The sequence below is a fragment of the Stegostoma tigrinum genome, chromosome 18, assembly GCF_030684315.1.
Source record: "Stegostoma tigrinum isolate sSteTig4 chromosome 18, sSteTig4.hap1, whole genome shotgun sequence".
In the NCBI taxonomy this organism is placed as follows: domain Eukaryota; kingdom Metazoa; phylum Chordata; class Chondrichthyes; order Orectolobiformes; family Stegostomatidae; genus Stegostoma; species Stegostoma tigrinum.
In genome coordinates this window covers 16,015,137-16,034,603 of record NC_081371.1, presented here as the reverse complement: position 1 = coordinate 16,034,603, position 19,467 = coordinate 16,015,137, and the positions used below count along the sequence as shown (strand labels likewise).

Sequence of the window (19,467 nt, the reverse complement as noted above, 5' to 3'; positions counted from 1 at the left end):
CTGTGTCAGAGGCAAGAGTATTAGCAACTGAGCCAAATTGATCATATAAGAATTATTTAGAATCATAGAATCCCTCCCGTGTGGAAGCAGACCATTCGGCCCATTGAGCCCACACTGACTCTCCAAAGAGCATCCCACCCATAGCCACCCCATCCTGGTATCCCTGTATTTCCCATGGCTAACCCACCTAACCAACACACCTTGGACATTACGTGCAATTCAGCAGAGTCAATCCACTGAACTTATATCTCCTTGCACTATGAGAGGAAACTGGAGCACCCAGATGGCACCCACGCAGACACAGGGAGAATGTGCAAACTTCACGTAAACTATCCCTTTTCCTATTAATAATGCCACTCTTGCTTTCTTGCTAGGTCTGAAAGCTAGTAACTCTAGACTATAACTATAAACTCTATAATCTACACTACACGCTCTAGACTATAGCTATAAACTTACAATCTACACTACACACTCTACATTATAACTATAAACTATAAGACAGTTGCCAATTAGTGGGAAACCAGAATAAAAATGCAGGTGAAAAAGACAGGGTTAATGGCACAAAATGTTTCTCCAAAAGAGAATGAGGGAACTGTAGTGCGTTTACAATAACAACAATAACTTACATTTGTAGAGGAACTGCAAAGTAAAGACAATTGACTAAATGTTTGTTGAAAAATGTTAGTTTTAAGAAGCTCAAACAGGAGAGCACAGTACAGAGGTAGAGAAGTTTAGACCTTTGCAGCAGAAGGCAGAGTTGCTGATTGTAGAGTAATTAAAATCGGGGACACATGAAGTCAGAATTTGAGCAACACAGAAATCTCATAAGATTATTGCAAATGTTGTAAGATTTTCTTTTAAATTCCAAGGAGGATTGAGGAATAGGAGTGGGTGGCATAGCTTAAGGATGGATTCAGGCTTCACTATCTCAGGCCGTTAGGGGAATCTATGCTTGTGAGAAAGTGTACATTTTTTGCAACTGCAGATTCGATCTTCGTTTTCACCTAATGTAATTCAACTTCAAGGCCCCAAGAAACAAATTTTTATCAGCAAATATTGGTCAGCAATCGAAATCCAACAGGAGCATATTTGTTTAAAGACAATGAGCAGAGCCACCTTTAGAAATGTTCCAATTTGTTGAATAGGAATATCGAATGTTACTGCAACACAGATTTAGAAGAGCAGAATATGCTCCATTATTCAGAATGTAAGGATGCACTTCTTAGAGTTGTGTGCAGAAAGAAAACAACACTAGCTCCTGAAAGCCCTTCTAGAGGAATTACACCAAATTACGATTGTTGCCTAAACCTTGGAACCAGATTTTAAAGGCTCAAAAGTGGTAAGCTTTAGATGCAAAAGTGAGATGTGGTGTTGCGTCCACAAACTAGAGGGAACAATCTAGGGATGGCTTCTTGATGCTGGACAGTCTATTTGGGGCAATTTGGATGTAGGATCTCCACCGAAGTGGGCTGCTAATTAAGATATGCAATGGCTCAATTAGGTTGATTTTGCAAGCTCGGTGGTTTGTTGCCTCTGGCAGAGCTGTCCTGCACTGTGTGCTGACGTCTCTAACTCAATGGAGGCAGTTTCCCTGCTGCAGGTCAGAGGGTCATGAGGGGACCATACGCAGGAAGGATCGAAATGATGCACCCAGATGGGATTTCCTGACATAACAGGAAGTTTACACTGGCACTGTAAAAGACAGCAACATTGTTTGCATCCCAAATTACAGCTGTACAAAAATAGTGAACAAAAAAAATTTGCGCTATCGGGATCTAATGTTATTTTAGAACTGTACCTTCCAAGAGGCCTTCATTGACCTGCCTCAGCAGCATACACTTTTCCCAAAGGGGCTGTCAACTTTCAAGAGTGTCTTCACTAGGATCAGGGGCTGTAGCCATGGGAACATGTCTTCGATGGGATGGCAAGCACAGAGGTAGCTGGTTAGGAGGCCACCTTCAGGAAGATTTTGCCACTGGTATCACTTTAGGTAGGGGATTGGTGTGGATCCTATTTGATCTCAATGTCAGCGTTTTAAATTGTGCAGTAAATTCCAGTCATGAGGCAAAATAATAACATCAATAGGAATCCAGTATAAAAGATAGACTGACAACTAATCCAATAACCTATGGAAAAAGGTCCTTTCAAACTTGAGACCATAGGCATAGGAGCAGAAGTAGGCCATTCAGCCCATTGAGTCTGTCCTGTCATTTAGTAAGATCATGGCTGATGTGATGATTCTGCCTATCCCCTATAACCCTTGATTCCCTCACTAATTAAAAATGTAGATATCTCAGCCATGAATATACTTAATGACACAAAAGCAGAAATTACTGGAAAGGCTCAGCAGGTCTGACAGCATCTGTGGTGAGAAATCAGATTTAACCCTTCAGGTTCAGTGACCCTTCCTCAGAACTGAACCTGAAACATTAACTCCAATTTCTCTCTGCAGATGCTATGAGACCTAGTGAGCCTTTCCAGCAATTTTTGTTTTTGTTTCTGTTCTCCAGCATCCGCAGTTCTGTTGGTCTTTTTTTGAAATATACTTAATGACCCAACATCTGTGGCTCTCTGTTGCAGAGAATTCCACAGATTTATACCCTTTGAGGGAATAAATTCCTTCTCATTTCTGTCTTAAATGTGTGACTCCTTAACTGTGATTGCACCTCCTGGTCCTGGAGTAGATAATGTGAAACAATTCTTTCTGTATCTACCCTTCCAGTTCCCCTAATAATTTTAAATGTTTCAATATAATTGTGTCTTATTCTTCTACATTCCAACCAGCACAGGCCTACCCTACTGAGGCTGTACTGATGAGAAACCAAGAGAGAAGTTTCGCCTTAGCTCCGTCTTAAATGGTGACCCCTTAGTCTCAGGCTATGCACAGGAGAGTCTAGGAGCAAAGAGCATGTTTTCAGAGTAAGGGATCACCCATTTAAGACGGAGATGATGAGGAATTTCTTCCTTTAACTTATGGTTCTTGGAGTCAATTACTTAGCCTTCAAAATTTTGCCATTACAGAATCTATATACCATTGCAGTATACCATTGGATTCTTGCCCAATATGACGTTGGTTTTTAGGAGGATCTTGCTGATATACAGGAAGTTTACACTGGTACTGTAAAAGACAGCAACAATGTTTGCATCCCAAATTACAGCTATACAAAAATAGTTAACAACAAAAAAATTGATCTTAGAGGTGCGTTCTGCATCTTCAGGCTTTCCCTAAGCAAATTATTAGCTGTTAGCTCGGCAAATGTGGTAGTCAATTGGTGCACAGCAAACTCCCACGAGCTGTAAATGAGATCGTCAGTTTACATGGTGTTAGTTGAGCAATGAATATTGATTAGGACACCAACAGAGCTGTATTTCCATTTTTCAAATTGGTCACTTGAATCCTTTGTGTCCACCTAAACAAAATAGGTAGGCCCTTAGCTTAATGCTTCATCCAAAAGACAGCTCCTCCAACAATGATCTAATTGTTCACTGCCACAATGAGACATCTGGCAGTTCCAGTAGTGTTCAAATCTATAACTTGCCGCTTCAGTGGTGCAAGCCCTTTGGGCTTAAATCAAACTCAAAATGTTAGCTTGCGTCAATTGATAGTATTCCTGCCTCCAATTAGCAGGCTGCATTTTAAGCCCCGCTGGAATGCAGAACAGCATCAATGGAACAAGGCCTTCATAAATCATAGGATCTCTAAAGTGTGGAAGCAGGCCATTCAGCCCATCCAAAAGAGATCTCACCCAGACCCAACCTTCTGCCCTATCCCTGTAACCCTAAAATTCCCATGTCTAATCCACCCAAGCTATACCTCCCTGGACACTGTGGGCAACTCAGCATGGTCAATCTGCACACCTTTGGCAGTTGGCAGAAACTCACGCAGAGAATGACAAACTCCACACGGTCACCTGAAGGTGAAATTAAACCCAGATCCCTGGCACTGTGATGTAGCAGTGGTAACCACTGAATAGCAAAAATCTTTTCCCTATGGTAGGTGAGCTCAAAATTAGGGGATAAATTTTTAAAGTGAGGGGAGAAAAATTTAAAAGAGACTGAGAGGCAAATCTTTCACACAGAAGATAATTCATATGTGTAATGAACTTCCAGAGGTTGTGATCGATGCAGATATAGTTACAACATTTAAAAGTCATTTGGGCAGATACACAAATAGGAAAGGTTGAGAGGGATATGGGCCAAATGTAGGCAAAGGGGATTAGTTGAGGTTGGGAAACTTGGTTGGCATGGGCTGGTTGGCTTGAAGGGTCTGTTTCTGTGCTGTATGACTATGATTCTATATGCTTAGGGGTGCAGGGAAGACTAGAATATTTAATAGGCTCTTTGTCGTGCTGTTCACTTAGGCAAGTAAATTTTACAAAATATTGGTTATGTGGAGGTTTTGGAGGCAATGGATGGTGTGAAAATTTCAACAGGAAAGCCTGGCTATGCCTCAACCTGTGGCTGGTTTTCTCACTGAGCTAGTTCATTAGTTAGCAGACATTTTATTACCCTGGTGGGTAACATCATCAGTGCATCCTCCGATGAAGTGATGTTGTGAAACGTCTGCAAACTAACAAACCAGCTTTGCAAGCGAAGCATCCACAAAACAAGCTACAAATCTACTCAAGAACCTTATATGCCCAACTAGTTTCTGATGTTAAAGGTAGCAGTCATAGAAATAGTGGAAGGTCTGCTTTAATGTTTCAACATTCCCTAAATATGCAGGAGGTGCCAGATGATGAGAGAGTGGCATATGTGAAACCCTGATTAAAGCAAGGATTCAAGGATAGCTAGCAACTAAAAACTAATTAATTCAATATTAACAGTGGGCATTTTCATTTGAATCATTAATTGATGACAAAAAACAAATCAGAATGTGATGAATTTTAAAGAAGTATTTGACTAGGTAATATAAGACTGGTTAGCAAGTTTGAAGCTTATGGAACAGGAGGGCCAATGTACGACAAACTAAAAACATTAACTAAAGAGTTGAAAGCAGCTAGTTGTTTTAGATAGTTTTTTTGATGAAGGGCAGTAGAAAGCATTGTTTCACAAGGGTCTGTGTTAAGACCACTACTTTTCTTTACTGTATCTAAATGGCCATAAGATATAAGAGCAGAACTAGGCCATTCTGTCCAGTGACTCTGCTCCACCGTTCGATCATAGCCGATATGTTTCTCAACTCCATCCTCCTGCCTTGACCCCATAACCTTTGATCCTCTTACTAATTGAGAACCTGTCTATCTCTGTCTTAAATACACTCAATACTTTGATCTCCAAAGCACTCTACGACAATGAATTCCACAGATTTCTGGCCTCTGGCAGAAGAAATTACTCCTCATCTCTGATCTGGAGGGTCATCTCTTCACTCTGAGGCTGTGCACTCAGATCCTCGTCTCTCCTGCTTAAAAGAAACATCTTCTCCATGCCCACTCTATCTAGACCTCAGAATTCTGCAAATTTCTATTGGTTTCCCCCAATCCTTCTAAATTCCATTGAGTACAGATATAGAGTCCTCAACTGTTCCTCAATAACAATCACCCTTCATCTCCAGGGTGATTCTTATAAAATTTCTCTGGATCTGCTCCAATGCCAGTACATCGTTCCTTAGATACAGGGCCTTAAATTGCTTTGAATGTTCCAAATGCAGTATCACATTAAGTTCCAATCATCACATCTGAGGAAGAATGTAAAGGTCCTTGAGAGAGTGAACAGGAAATTTACCAGATCACAGAATCACCACATAGTGGAAGCAGGCCATTCTGCACAAGCCTGCTGAAGAGCATCCCACCCTGCAGCACCCCCACTCCACCCACTTTGTAATGCTGCTTTTCCCTTGACTAATCCACTTATTCTCCACAACCCTAAACACTACAGGCAATTTAGCATGGCCAATCCACCTAACGTCTTTGGACTATGGGAGGAAACTGGAGCATCTGGAAGAAACTCACACAGGTGCAGGGAAAATGTGCAAACTCCACACAGACAGTCACCTTAGGGTGAAATCAAACATGGCTCCCTGAGACTGTGAGGTAGCAGTGCTAACCACTGAGCCACTGTGCCACACAGATGGTTCCACAGATGAGGAGGTTTAGATACAAGGTTAAGTTATCAAGCTTGGAGTTGTTCTTTCTGGAGCAAAGATGTTTGAGAGGAGATTTGTTGTGAGATTATGATAGGCTTAGATCATTTAAACAAAAAAAATCTTCTTCTTAATGATGATATAAGGACTTAAGATGCACATTTAAGATTTTGAACACAAGATGTTGGTTGGGGAGAAGTGAGGAAGAACTTTTTTATTTATCAGGGGCTCATCACAGGATGATAGAAGCAAAAAAGCCCCATAGATTTGAAAAGGAAATTGGATAGGCACTTGAATGAAAAAAACTTGCAGGAGTACACTGGACTGGACAGCATGGAAATGGGGTGAATGGCTTTTTCCATTATCTCAAATAACTCTATGAGCTGGGTAAGGGCTGCCGATGCTGATTGTGCTTTTTGTGTTCCCTACAGCAATTGATTCCTCCTACCTGCTAGACAACACATCCCATTGTCATTTGCGTCAACATCAATAACTGCCTATGAAGTACAAACAGGACATGGCTCACATTGAGGAATCATGGTGAATTCCACAAACCTCCTTTGAATCTTATTTTCACTTTCACACAGGTCTATTTAGCAACTCCTGCAAACTGCAAATTGTTGTGTGGCAGGTTTGGTTCAAATTGCATCACTTGAGCTTTGAGCAGTTATTGTTAACAAAAAATAACAAGCACATCATCCCCTCTGGAGCCACAGAACAAGCAGATGCCGTTAATTCTGTGCAGCAGTGAAAACTCACAGCTAGCAATTCTTCCATTCGCCTTGACAGCATTTCAATGACAGACTAGTTCACATCAACTTTGTACCAATGCCAATGGAGTGATTTAGTTAAGATATTTACAAAAGGTAGCTGAAGCAAAGAAGCCCAATTAATTTACTTTCAATTTCAACCACTGACTGGTTTTGGAGCCAGAGCTTGCTCAGCAGGTGAGCAAGCTAAAAAGGAAACCTAAGCCAGTACCAGAGCTGTTCCTCACACTGAGGAAAATATAGAATGCCAATCTTCACAATATAAAAGCTCTGAGGCTGCAACAGATGGCTCCTCAAATAGGCTTATTCAAATGTGGACAGCATGCTGTGGGGAACAGGGCATTTATATTTGTGTGCTGTAATGGTCACACACAAAATGGACCCTTACTTCACTAATAGTCTCCTCTGTTTTTTGCAAATGAATAAAATGTATTATACCAATGAACTGGTCATAGCTTTGCTTCAGGTTTGTGTGTGTATGCATAATGTGTACTTGACACATCAATAAAGAAATGAATAATGCATTTGGACAGCAGTGCAGTTTTCATGTATCACTCAACATGGCAGAAAACATAATCTGTTAACTGTTTCATTACTTGCAGGCTCATCTGATGGTTGTGAAGTGTATATACCTCAAAATAGCCAGGGAATGAAAACCATCTGGAAACTGTAGAGAAACATTGAACATTGATGTGCCTTTACAGGTGGGCAGAGATGGTCCCACACTCATAAAACCTCAGATGTATCCAGGGGGTGTTCAGCTAAGGTTCCAGCCACATTCTCTGTTTTAATGTGAATCACTAATCCCACAGACTGATGTGTTGGACAGGGGGAGAGAGACTGCGAGATATAAAGATAAATCTTCTTATGAAACTCTAAACAGCCAGTTGAGAGAAGAGTGCTTGAAGTAGCTACTTTGAGTTTTCATTGTAATTGATGATTTGTTTCATGGAAAAATGATATAGACAGGGAGCTGTGCTAACCAAATCAATCAATCAATTTTATCTCTTGCTCCCCACTGGCTCAGCTGGTGAGGTTAGTGAGTAATCAAGTTCCACAGGCCAGGAGGGTCCGGATTTGATCTCTGTATCACACAGATTAAAATCATCTCAGTACAGGCAGAGTTGGGAGAGCGCAGCCCAAACTCAGTGTCCCCCCGACCTAGAAGATCAACTTTATCTGCGGCTCAATTTGTAGCAAATATGCTTTTAAAGTCCTGGGTTCCAGCCCCAGGCCAGGGCTTGAGGACAAAAATGAAGTGTGCCATTTTATGCAGTACAGAGAGGGGTAGTGCAGTGTTGGAGTTGCTGTCTTTTGGATGAGACCTTAAACCAAGGTTTTCATCTATCTCTTCAGATGGATGTTAACAGCTCCCATGGTTCTATTTTGAAAATGAGCAGGGAATTATCTCAGGTGCACTGGCCAATATTTATCACAGTTACAGGTGATCTGGTCATTAACACATTGTTGTGTCTCTACATCGTGGAGTCAGAATGCTAGTTCTTGGCCACCTCCTCCTATCTCCCCTTGGACCATGGCCCCACCATTGAACATGTGTACACAGCTGTCACTAATCTCATTGTGTCTGGTGATCTTCCTTCCCTCAGCCTCCAAAATCAGTCTTCCAACACCATATAGCCCACTCCTACCTCTTCCTAAAATCCACAAACAGGACCCACTACATGACAGGCCCATTGTTTCTGCCTGTTCCTGCCCTGTGGAACCTATCTCTGCTTTCCTTCACTCAGTTTTTTCTCCCCTTGTCCAGTTCCAGCCCGCTTACATCCATGGTTCTTTTGATACTTTACATATGTTTCAGAGTTTCCAGTTTGCTGCCATAAGCTGCCTCCTCTTCACTATGGACGTGTAATCCCTTGACACATCCATCCCCCATCAGAATGGTCTCAGAGATCTCCACTTCTTCCTGAAAAAAAGTGCTGAACTGTTCCCATCCACAACCATCCTCCTCTGCTTGGTTGAGCTCATCCTCACTTTGAACAACTTCTCTTTTAACTCCATTCACTTTTTTCAGATCAGGAGCTTCCCATGGGTACCTGTATGGTCCACAGTTTTTGGCCTGTCTCTTTGTGGAGAATGTGGCCCATTCCTTGATTCAGTTCTACTCTGGTCCTCACCCATCACTCTTCTCTGGTACATCAAGGCATCATCTGTGTTGCCTCCCTCTCTCATTTGGAATTAGAAAATGTTATCAATTTCACTTCCAATTGCCATCCCATTCTCACCTTCTCTGGTCCATCTGTCACTCCTTCCTGTCTTTCCTTGTCATTTCTGTACAGGGCCCTTAGTTGTGTCTGAGCCATCTCTCACACTTCAGCTGTCACCCCCTCGCTTTCCTCCCACAATACTGACAGGGCCCCCCAGCCGTCAACTTCCAACTCACCAGCATCCACAGCCAAAGGATTATTAAAAGGCATTTACACCACCTTCAGTGGGATGGTGCCACCAGATACATATTCCCCTCTCCTCCCTTGTCAGCCTTCTGCAAAGACCACTACCTCCATGGTCAATTCCTCCTTCACTCCCAACACCTCCCCACATCTCCAAGGCACATTCCACTGCAATCACAGTATGTGTAACACCTTCCTGTTTACTTCCTCCCTCCTCACTGTCCAAGGCCCTGGATACATCTTCAACGTGAAGCAATAATTTACCTGCACTTCACTTAATCTAGCCTATTGTATACCCTACTCACAATGTGGTCCCCTCTACAGTGGGGAGACGAAATGCAGACTGGGCAACTGTTCTGCAGAATACCTACATTCCGTCTGCAAAATTGACCCTGAGCTTCCTGTTTCCTGCCACTTCAAGATATTGCCTTATTCCCTGGCCAACATCCCTGTCTTGGGCTCGCTGCAGTGCTCCAAGGGAAGTTCAGTGCAAGCTGAAAGAACAGTGCCTCATTTTCCGCTTGGGGGCACTGCAGCTTACAGGCATCAATATCAAGTTCAATATATTCAGGGCCTGACCACCTTCTTCCGTGTTCTTTAACCACTCCCATCCCCCAGGCTCTTTCAACACATGGCCTTCTTTCAGCACAGTCAGGCCATTTCACTTAATCATTGTCCCCATTATAAGCTTTTCTCCTTCCCTGGGTTACCATGATTGATCTCTTTGTTTGCCTAACCATCATTAATGTTCCTCTGGGGTTTGTGTCCACACATACGCACACACGCGCAGCTCCTGTCTTCAGCATATATCATAGAATCCCTACAGAGTGGAAACAGGTCCTACAGCCCAACAAGTCCACATCGACCCTTACAGCATTCCACCCAGACTCCTCCCCCATAACCCAACTAATCTACACATCCCTGAGCACTACAGGCAATTTAGGTGGCCAAAACTCCTAGCCTGCACATCTTTGAACTGTGGGAAGAAACCGGAGCACCTGGAGAAAACCCATGCAAACATGGGGAGAATGTGCAAGCTCCACACAGACAGTTGCCCAAGGGTGGAATCGAACCCAGGTCCCTGGCACTGTGAGGCAGCAGTGCTAACCACTGAGCTGCCTAATACTGCCTTTTCCTAGAAACTGTCGGTTACAAAAAAGGGCCACTTGAACTGAGACATTAACTCTTTTAGAGTTTTCTCTCCACAGATGTTGCTGGACCTGCTATTTCTCCAGACATTTCTGTTTTGTGTTTCGGATTTCCAGCATCAACAGTTCTTCAGCTCTGCTTTCACATTGTTGTTTCTGGGAGTTTGCTGGGTGCAAATTAGTTGCCACATTTCTCATAAGACCAAAAGACGTAGGAACAGATTTAGCCCATTAAATCTGCTCCACCTTTTAATTGTGGCTGATATGTTTCTCATCCCCATTCTCCAGCCTTCTCCCTGTAATCCATGATCTCCTTACTAATCAAGAACCTGTCTATCTCTGTCTTAAATACACTGAGCAATTTGTCTTTCACACCATTCTGTGGCAATAAGTTCCACAGATTCCCTACCCTTTGGCTGAAGAAATTCTTCCTCATCCCTGTTCTAAACGCTCATCTCCTCACTTTGAGGCTGTGCCCTCAGGTCCTTGTCTCTCCTACTAGTGGAAATATCTTCTCCATGTCCTACGTACATGTGCTATGTCTTTAAGAGATATATTTTGTCCTTTTCTTTTAATGAATAAAAGTGAAATAGAGGTGCTGAGCAGCATGCTCAAACCTGTTAAAGTAAACAACCTATGAAGCCTTGTTTTTTTTAAAAGTAGGAACAATAGAAGTAGCCTGAATGGGTGGGCTCAACCTGGCACACAACCGAGATTTTTACTTTTAACCCCCTGCCAGCTGCTGTGGTCTTGAAGCTGGATGGGGAAGCTCTTAATCCTGCCTTTATTACAGCTAAAAGCTGGGGTTCTCTTCCTGCTGCTAGAATTGCATGTGAGACAATTTGTTTTACTGAATTTGCCTTTGCTAAGGATGTATTTAAGGGATATTACTATATTGGAAGAATTAATTAATAGCAGTTAATATATATTTATTGTTAAGAGTCTCGATAAAGTTAGAGTTAAGCCAATTATTTTAGTTTCTTTTTATTTTGATTGCGTTTTAACTGTAATGTAAAATAATATGGGTTTTTCTTAAAGTTGAATAGTTTGACCAATTGAATTTTATCTGGAAAGCACTGCTTGGCACAAACCTTTAAAATAAGTAAAAGTGAGGGTCTATACTATCTCAAGATAGTTAGAGGGGGTTTTGTCTGATTCATTGCACTGTAAGTTTCATCCTTCCAAACTCCATTGGAGTACAGATTTAGAATTCTCAACCACTCCTCATTTGACATGCCCTTTGTCCCTGGGATCATTCTTGAAAACCTCCACTGGACTCCCTCCAATGTTAGCATATCCTTCCTTAGGTACAGGGCCCAAAACTGCTCACAATTTTCCAAATGCAGTCTCAACAGAACCTTATACAAACTCAGCAGAACATCTCTATCTTTGCATTCTAGTTCTCTTGAAGTGAATGCTAACATTGCATTTGTTTTCCTAACTATTAACTGAACCTGCATTTCTTTGTTCCCCATTACTATTCATCTGGCCTCATTTTCCAGCATCCAATATTCACTCTTACCTCACTCTTACCTTTCATACATCTGAAAAAACACTCATGCAATTTTCTTTTATATTACTAGCTAGTTTACCCTCATATTTCATCTCTTCCTCTCATTGCTTTTTCAGTTATCCGCTGTTTTTTAAAAAAGTCATCCCATTCCTCTGGCTTCCTTCTCGTCTTCATTATGTTGTATATCTTTACTTTTCCTTTTATTCTGCTCCTGACTTCCTGAGTCAAGCATGGCTGTCTTGTTTTCTCTTTAGTATGTTTCTTCTTCCTTCAGATGAACTTCTCCTGTGTCTCCTACATTACCTCCAGAAACACCTGCCATTGTGGCTCCACCATCTTCCCTGCTAAGCTCCCCTTCCAATCAACTCTGGCCAGCTCCTCTTTCTAGTTACCTTTACTCAACTGTAATAATGTTACTTCTGATTCCTCCTTCTCCTGCTCAAACTGCAGAGTGAATTCTATCATCTTATGGTCACTGCTCCGTAGGGGTTCATTCATTTTCTGCTCCCTCAAGTCTGCCTCATTACACATCACTAAACACAAAATTGTCAGTTCCCAGTGAGCTCTACAAGCTGATCCAAAAATCATGTCACTGACATTCCATGAATTCTTTTTCTTGGGATCCATTACAAACCTAATTTTCCCAGTTCACCTGCATATTGAAGTCCCCGATGATTATTATAATAGTACCATTCTTACGTGTCCTTTCTATCTCCTGATTAGTTTCCTTCCCCACATCCTGACTAATGCTAGGAGCCCTGTACTTAACTTTCATCATGGTCTTTGTTGATTTTCGGTTCCTCAACTCTACCCACGTAGGTTTTACACCTTCTGACTCTTCATCACATGCCATAGATTTAATTTTCATTTCGTCTTAACAAAGCAACACCTCTCTCTCTGCCTGTTCTTTTGATAGGACACAGATCCTTGGATATTTAGTTCCCAGCCTTGATCCTCTTGCAGCCATGTCTCTGTGACACAACATCATGCCTGCCAATTTCAGTCTGCGCTACAAGTTTATTTTGTAAGTACAACATCCTCAGTCCTAAGTTGACACCCCCCCTTACATAGTTTCCCCCTTATATCTTGTGCTTGGAGTTAGATTCCTGCCACCTTCCATACACTTTGTCCTATTACTTGATCTGGAAATGTTAATAACCTCTACTGAGATCCCCCCTTCCTTTAACTTATTCATAAGTTTTCATGCAACTGAACCCACTGCTGATCCACTATTTGAATTAAAGTCTTAGTCACAGCCCGATTTATGTGATTCAGGACACTGGTCCCAGCATGATTAAGGTGGAACCCATCTCACTCCTTCTTGACTGTCACAGCTTACTCATCTGACAACAGTCGCTAAACTTCACAACATATTTAATTGTCTGTTATCCTGGGTCTGAAGGTCCGGCAAGTTGGGAAACTCTGCATTCTTTGTAAAATCTTTAACGTTTGTGATGACTCTAAGAATACAGGAGCTTGCTTTCCAGTGCACCACTCCCAGTGAGCCATGTCTTGATGTAACAACAACATGAGCAGACCTGTGTTGCAGTCTGAGATGAAAGCAGTAATAACTGTCCAAAATAGAGATGTGTAGAGCTGGATGAACACAGCAGGTCAAGAAGCATCAGAGGAGCAGGAAGGCCGATGTTTCAGGCCTAGATCCTTCTTCAGCTAGTTATCTTCTAGGCCTGAAACATCAGCCTTTCTGCTCCTCTGATGCTGCTTGGCCTGCTGTGTTCATCCACCTCTACACATTGTTATCTCAGATTCTCCAGCATCTGCAGTTCCTACTATCCAAAATAGAGATGTACTTACCTAGAAATGTATAGTATACTATGTGTAAATAAAGGAGTTTTGATGAAGCCTATGGGAATCGGAACTTAGCCATTGCTAGTTACAGGGAAACCTTCCTTACATAGAACAGGACACAAGTAACCCAAAAAAGTCATCTGAATATTAGTCAAAGTGGAACCAATCCAGAAACCATGATAGCAGCATTGGAAACACCAATCTAACAGCCATTGACAATCAAAAGAAGACTACTTCAAAGACTTGGTGAAATACAAAGTCAGAATTGGTAGTGATTTTAGCACCAGTTGACCAAACACTGACCCTTCCATTTGCAGACCTCAAGGGTCTACACGAAGGCTAGCAGTGGGAGTCATGGAGAAAGCAATTCTAGATATATTGAACAGCACTGGGTTTGCATTGCGAAGAGCAGAAACACAAAGTTAGTACGTTCCCCTATGCAGTGAAGTGCATTGCTGATGATGTTCCCATTTTTATTGCACAATTGGATGGCTCTCCATGAGTTTGGAATCTTTTCAGTCATTCAAGGAGAAGGCAAATTCAAGAACTGTCTCAGGCTCAGACTTCAAAGTATTATTTATTACACATTTACACTAACTACTACTATACATAATAATCCATAGAAATAACAAGATCTCACATTAAGAAAGAACTAATCTATCTACTTAAGTGTTCATTTATATGCTGTAGTCTGGTCTGGTGCTGCGTTCCAGAGTGTTCTAGCTAGTTATCTAACACTATCCATTCTATGGTAATTATACTCAATGATGTGCAGTTCCATGATAGTCTTGCAAAGTTTGAGGGACCTACCTATTAAATCCTCAGAAATAACTATTCCTAGTACTACTAGGAGTGTGAGGGCAAGAAATGCAGCCATTTCTGCAAAATGGCAACACAACCTCAAGAAAGCCTTTTTCAGGACCTTCCCTTTCAAATTTTGCGGGGATAACTTCTTGGCTCTAATTTCTTAGTTCTGCGTGTGGGTTCAAATTGCAACAAGAGCCCCTCAACCTGACCTCGGACAAGGCCCCAAGTCGTTACATCGTAGATGAATGCCCCAAACTGTTAAACTCCTGAGTGTGGAGAGATGAAGTGACTCTCCTTTATTTAATGCCCTCCTTAGTTTGATGTGACAAGGTTAATTTGAAAAGAACCCCTTCTCCTGCAAACACCTTTCCCACAGACTGAAATATTCTCAACTCAATTAGATTTTTCAGGGGCCAATTTAACCAAGTTTTCTTGAATAAATGTAAACCATAAGCTTATTAATTACTGCATGTGAGAAGAAATAAAATTGCCACACAAAAACAAAGATTAGGGAAATGTATAAGACTACAGTGCAGCCAGTATTGGGTTGCACCCATAATATTGATGTTGTAGTTGAATTTTTGAGATTCTTAGCTTTGAAGGTCGATCAAAGTTTCTTTGTCCAGCCTGTTTTTTTAAACTGCTTTGTGACACTCAGAGTGAGAGGGTCTTCCTTTTCGCCTACCTACTTGTTAGCTTATTTCTAGCATGCAACATGGTTGTAACTGGGGATAGTTCTTTGACTGTGATCATCACAGCGATGTGGAGGTTCTGGTCCTGTCCTGGGGTGGACAAGGTCGGAAATTACACGACACTGGGCTATAATCCAACAGGTTGATTTGAAAACACAGGCTTTTGGAATTTCATTCTTTGTTCAGGTGCTAGTGAGACAGGTAGCATCAGACATGGAATTTGTAAATAAGAGATCAGTGGTGGGGCCGTTTGATCTTTTACTTATAAATTCTATGTCTGATACTACATCTGCCACTAACACCTGAAGATGGAGTGAAGCTCTGAAAGTGGGGTTTTTCAGATATACCTCTGTACTGTAACCTAGTGTATGTGATTTCTGACCATCACAGCGAGTAAACTTGAACCCAGATGACTACACGTGACTGCATTCAATCCCACTAGCATCCTTCAGCAGAGTTGAAACTACCTTTTTAAAACTCTCCCATTGTGTATTCTTTAAATGGAAAATTAAACACAATATAGGCCTGTAGTTTGGGACATAATCTGTGAAGGATAGTTTGTTGTTCAGCAGGGATTATGAGACCCTCATTACCCTTTGTAGTCACAAGAGCTCTCAGTTCAGTCTGTTCCTCCCACAGCTCATTGCATCCACACATTGCCCTCTACATGAAAAAGTTGCCCCTTAAGGTCCTTTTAAATCTTTCCCTGATCACCTTAAACTTGTGTCCTCTAGTTTTGGACTCGGTCATCCCGGGGAAAGGATGTTGGCTATTCACCCTATCCATGCACCTATTGATTTTATAAACCTCTATCAGGTAATCCCTCAGCCACCAGCCTATTCAGCCTTTCCCTATAGCTCGAACTCTCTAGCCCTGGTGACATCCTTGTAAATCTTTTCTGAACTCTTTCAACTTTCAAACATCCTTCCTGTAGCAGGGAGACCAGAATCGTATGCAGTGCTCCAAAAATGGCCTAACCAATGTCCTGTACAGCCATAACATGGCCTCCCAACGCCTATACTCAATGCATTGACCAATAAAGGCAAGCTCACTAAATGCCTTCTTCACAATCCTACCTACCTGTGACTGCACTTGCAAAGAACTATGAGCCTGCACTCTGAGGTCTCTTTGTTCCGCAACAACTCCCTGGAACTTGCCATTAAGTGGAAAAGGCCTGCCGTGATTTGCTTTTCCAAAATGCAGCAGCTCACATTTATTTAAATTAAACTCCATCTGCCACTCCTTGGTCCACTGGCCCATCTGATCAAGGTCTTTTTATACTCTGAGGTAACCTTCTTCGCTGTCTACTACACCTCCAATTTTGGTGTCATCTGCAAACCATTCCTCCCATATTCACATCTAAGTCATTTATATAAGTGACAAAAAGCACAGATCCTTGTGGCACACTGCTGATGACAGGCCTCCAGTCTGAAAAGCAACCCTCCACCACCACCCTCTGTTTTCTACCTTCCAGCCAGTTCTGTATCGAAATGGCTAGTTCTCCCTGTATTCCGTGTGATCTAACCTTGTTAACCAGTCTACCATGAGGAACCTTGTCGAACACCTTACCGAAGTCCAAACAGATCACATGCACTGCGCTGCCCTCGTCAATCTTGTTTGTTACATCTTGAATAAACTCAATTACGTTAGTGAGACATGATTTCCCAAGCACAAAGTTGAGTTGACTATCCTTGATCAGTCCTTGCCTTTCCAAATACATGTAAATCCTTTCCCTCAAGATTTTCTCCAACAACTTGCCCACCAGCAATATCAAGCTCACCTGTCTATAGTTCCCTGGATTTTCCTTACCATCTTTTTAAAATTGTGGTGCCACGTTAGCCAGCCTCCAGTGTTTCAGGATCCTCACCTGTGGCTATCGATGATACAAACATGTCAGCAAGGAGCCCAGCAATTTCTACCCTCACTTCCCACAGAGATCTAGGGACACTTGATCAGGTTTTGGAGATTTATCCACTTTATGTGTCATAATACATTCAGAATCTCCTCCTCTGTAATGTGGACATTTTTCAAGATATCGTTGTTTATTTCCCCACATTCTCTACCTTCCATATCCTTCTCCAATGTAAACATTGTTGCAAAATACTTGTTAAGTATCTCCCTCATTTCCTGTGGTTACACGCAAAGGTAGCCTTATCGATCTATAAGGGTCCCTATTCTCTGAGGTCATTTACCAATAGGTCTTCTACACTTGTTAATTGTTGTTTCTGTTTATTATACCTCTTCTGAATTTGATCTACTGAACAAGACCACTTGTTCTACGCAGATAATTTGACCTTTATGTACATAATGTTGAATTTCTCTGTGCTTCTCCTTAGTTGCTGATGGTGAATTGGTAACTGCAGTATAAAAGTTTTTTCTTCGTTCATAAGAATTATGTTTTCCTTGTCAGTCTGATCCACTACAACCCTTGATTGTGCATCAGCCATAATCTGTATATTTCCTGTGACCTAGACTAACATGTAGTGAGATCTCATTAACTTGAGCCTGCACATCTGTATCAACAATGGCATTCTCATGATTTCTTTTGATCCTTTGATGTGACTAGTGGCTTTAGTCAATTTTACCCTGAAATCTCAATCTCATGAGATAACCTGCACATCTTTGGCACTCCCACGTAATACCTTTTCAATTGCAGCATATCTCTGTTCAGTTTCACTCAATGCTATTGAAATGAAGTATACAACCTTCCCAGTTCCATCATGCTGAATCTGAATGGGAACTGCAGCTAATCTCTTGGGTGATGTATCCACAGATTCTGCCGTAAATAAGCCTGTATTATAGTGAGCAAATACCTCAGAGGAGAATAGCTTCCCCTTAATCTTCTGGAAAGCTTTTCCAAACTCCAGACCATTGATGGACATTCTTCAAAAGCTCCTTTTATGGGTTCAATGAGACTTAAGGATTAACTCTCCTACATGGCTTATGAACCCTAAGAAGTGCTGTATTTCATTTACACATGGGTAGCCCTCTGGGGTCTACTGCAATATCTTGCTCCTGCATGACGTGTTCCAAAAAAGGTGATTTTATTATCTGAGAATTGATGCTTCTCATTGAAAGTAAGGCCTGCATTTGCAATGCTCTTAAAATTTCTGTAACTTTATGGCCGTACTCCTTACTAGGAAACTATATATACGACAAATAATACTTTGTTTGTTTTCAAGAATTCTTGACATCAGTCTTTGAAAGATTCCAGTGCAGTCAAAAGTTTGAAAGGCAAGTGATTAAAACAGAATCATCTAAATGGCAAAATGATTTACTGCAATCACGACTTGTAATTTATGGTTATCTGCTAAGATCTGCTATTTGCATCCGGTTTGGTAAAAAATTTACTTCTGGCTAATTTGGCCAATTTGCCAAAAATAGATGAAAATCTCTTTGAACCCCTTAGTTCAGTTGAATGTTATCCTTGGATAGGCTTAGTTCTCCATTGGATTTGGGAACTGTTACCAGTCCTGAGCACCATTGTTTATGGTACTGATGATAAGGCCCTGCTTTTTAAAGTAATGTTTAACACAGAGTCCTCACTTTTCCTGTTAGCGGGTGAGGCACCTTCCTCACAGTATGCAGACAGATGAGTTTAGCATCTTCTTACTGAGTAATGTAAAACTTGTTTTACTTCTTCTGAGCAGTTGAATGTCCCTCGAAACTCTAGGCAAAATTTCCTTGCAGCATTGTGCCTTCTAAGACACTGAGCTGAATATCCTTGTTTAAATTGAGTAGTGATATGTTCTGGTTTTTCATTATATAGGGGGCCTCATTGATCTCCTTTATTTTGTGGTAAATTGACCAGGTACATGAAGATCTCTGATCCCTGTACCTTGCAGTTCAATGCTTGCAGGTTGAACACCCATTGAGAGCAGGCTGTTAGCCAGTATTGAAACAGATATCCCTGTATCAAGTTTAAACTCTGTATTGAAGTCCAGAACTCCTACTAAATCTCTTTGTTTTCACCAAAGAGCATTGACCCACTTCTTAATGTTCATCCTCAATTTTTTGAACATTTTCCTTACCAAAAGATTTCCTTCTGTCAGAAATATTTCTCTTGGTGGGGCTTTTCCTTGGTTTCTGTGATGAAGTAGGATGGACATGACCCTCTTTAAGGCCTTTTACCAGCACCTTGGCACCTCTGATGTTGCTTTGCTATATCTTTTGAAGTGACCTACTTGTTCACATGGCTAACATCCAACTTGTCTCATTGGATATGTACTACATTTGTG

At 41.5% G+C, this 19,467-nt stretch overlaps 1 protein-coding gene and 1 long non-coding RNA gene across 2 annotated transcripts in view; one reads left to right on the top strand and one right to left on the bottom strand.

The window, feature by feature from the left end:
* The window catches only part of LOC125461075 (uncharacterized), a 253,347-nt gene extending 246,443 nt beyond the window's left edge, over positions 1-6,904 (top strand). The window contains exon 8 of the mRNA XM_048549435.2: positions 6,514-6,904. Coding sequence (XP_048405392.2) covers positions 6,514-6,575 — 62 coding nt within the window. The 3' untranslated portion in view covers positions 6,576-6,904. The remainder of the gene's footprint in view (positions 1-6,513) is intronic.
* The window catches only part of LOC125461076 (uncharacterized), a 121,988-nt gene that overhangs the window by 14,205 nt on the left and 88,316 nt on the right, over positions 1-19,467 (bottom strand). The window lies entirely within an intron of this gene.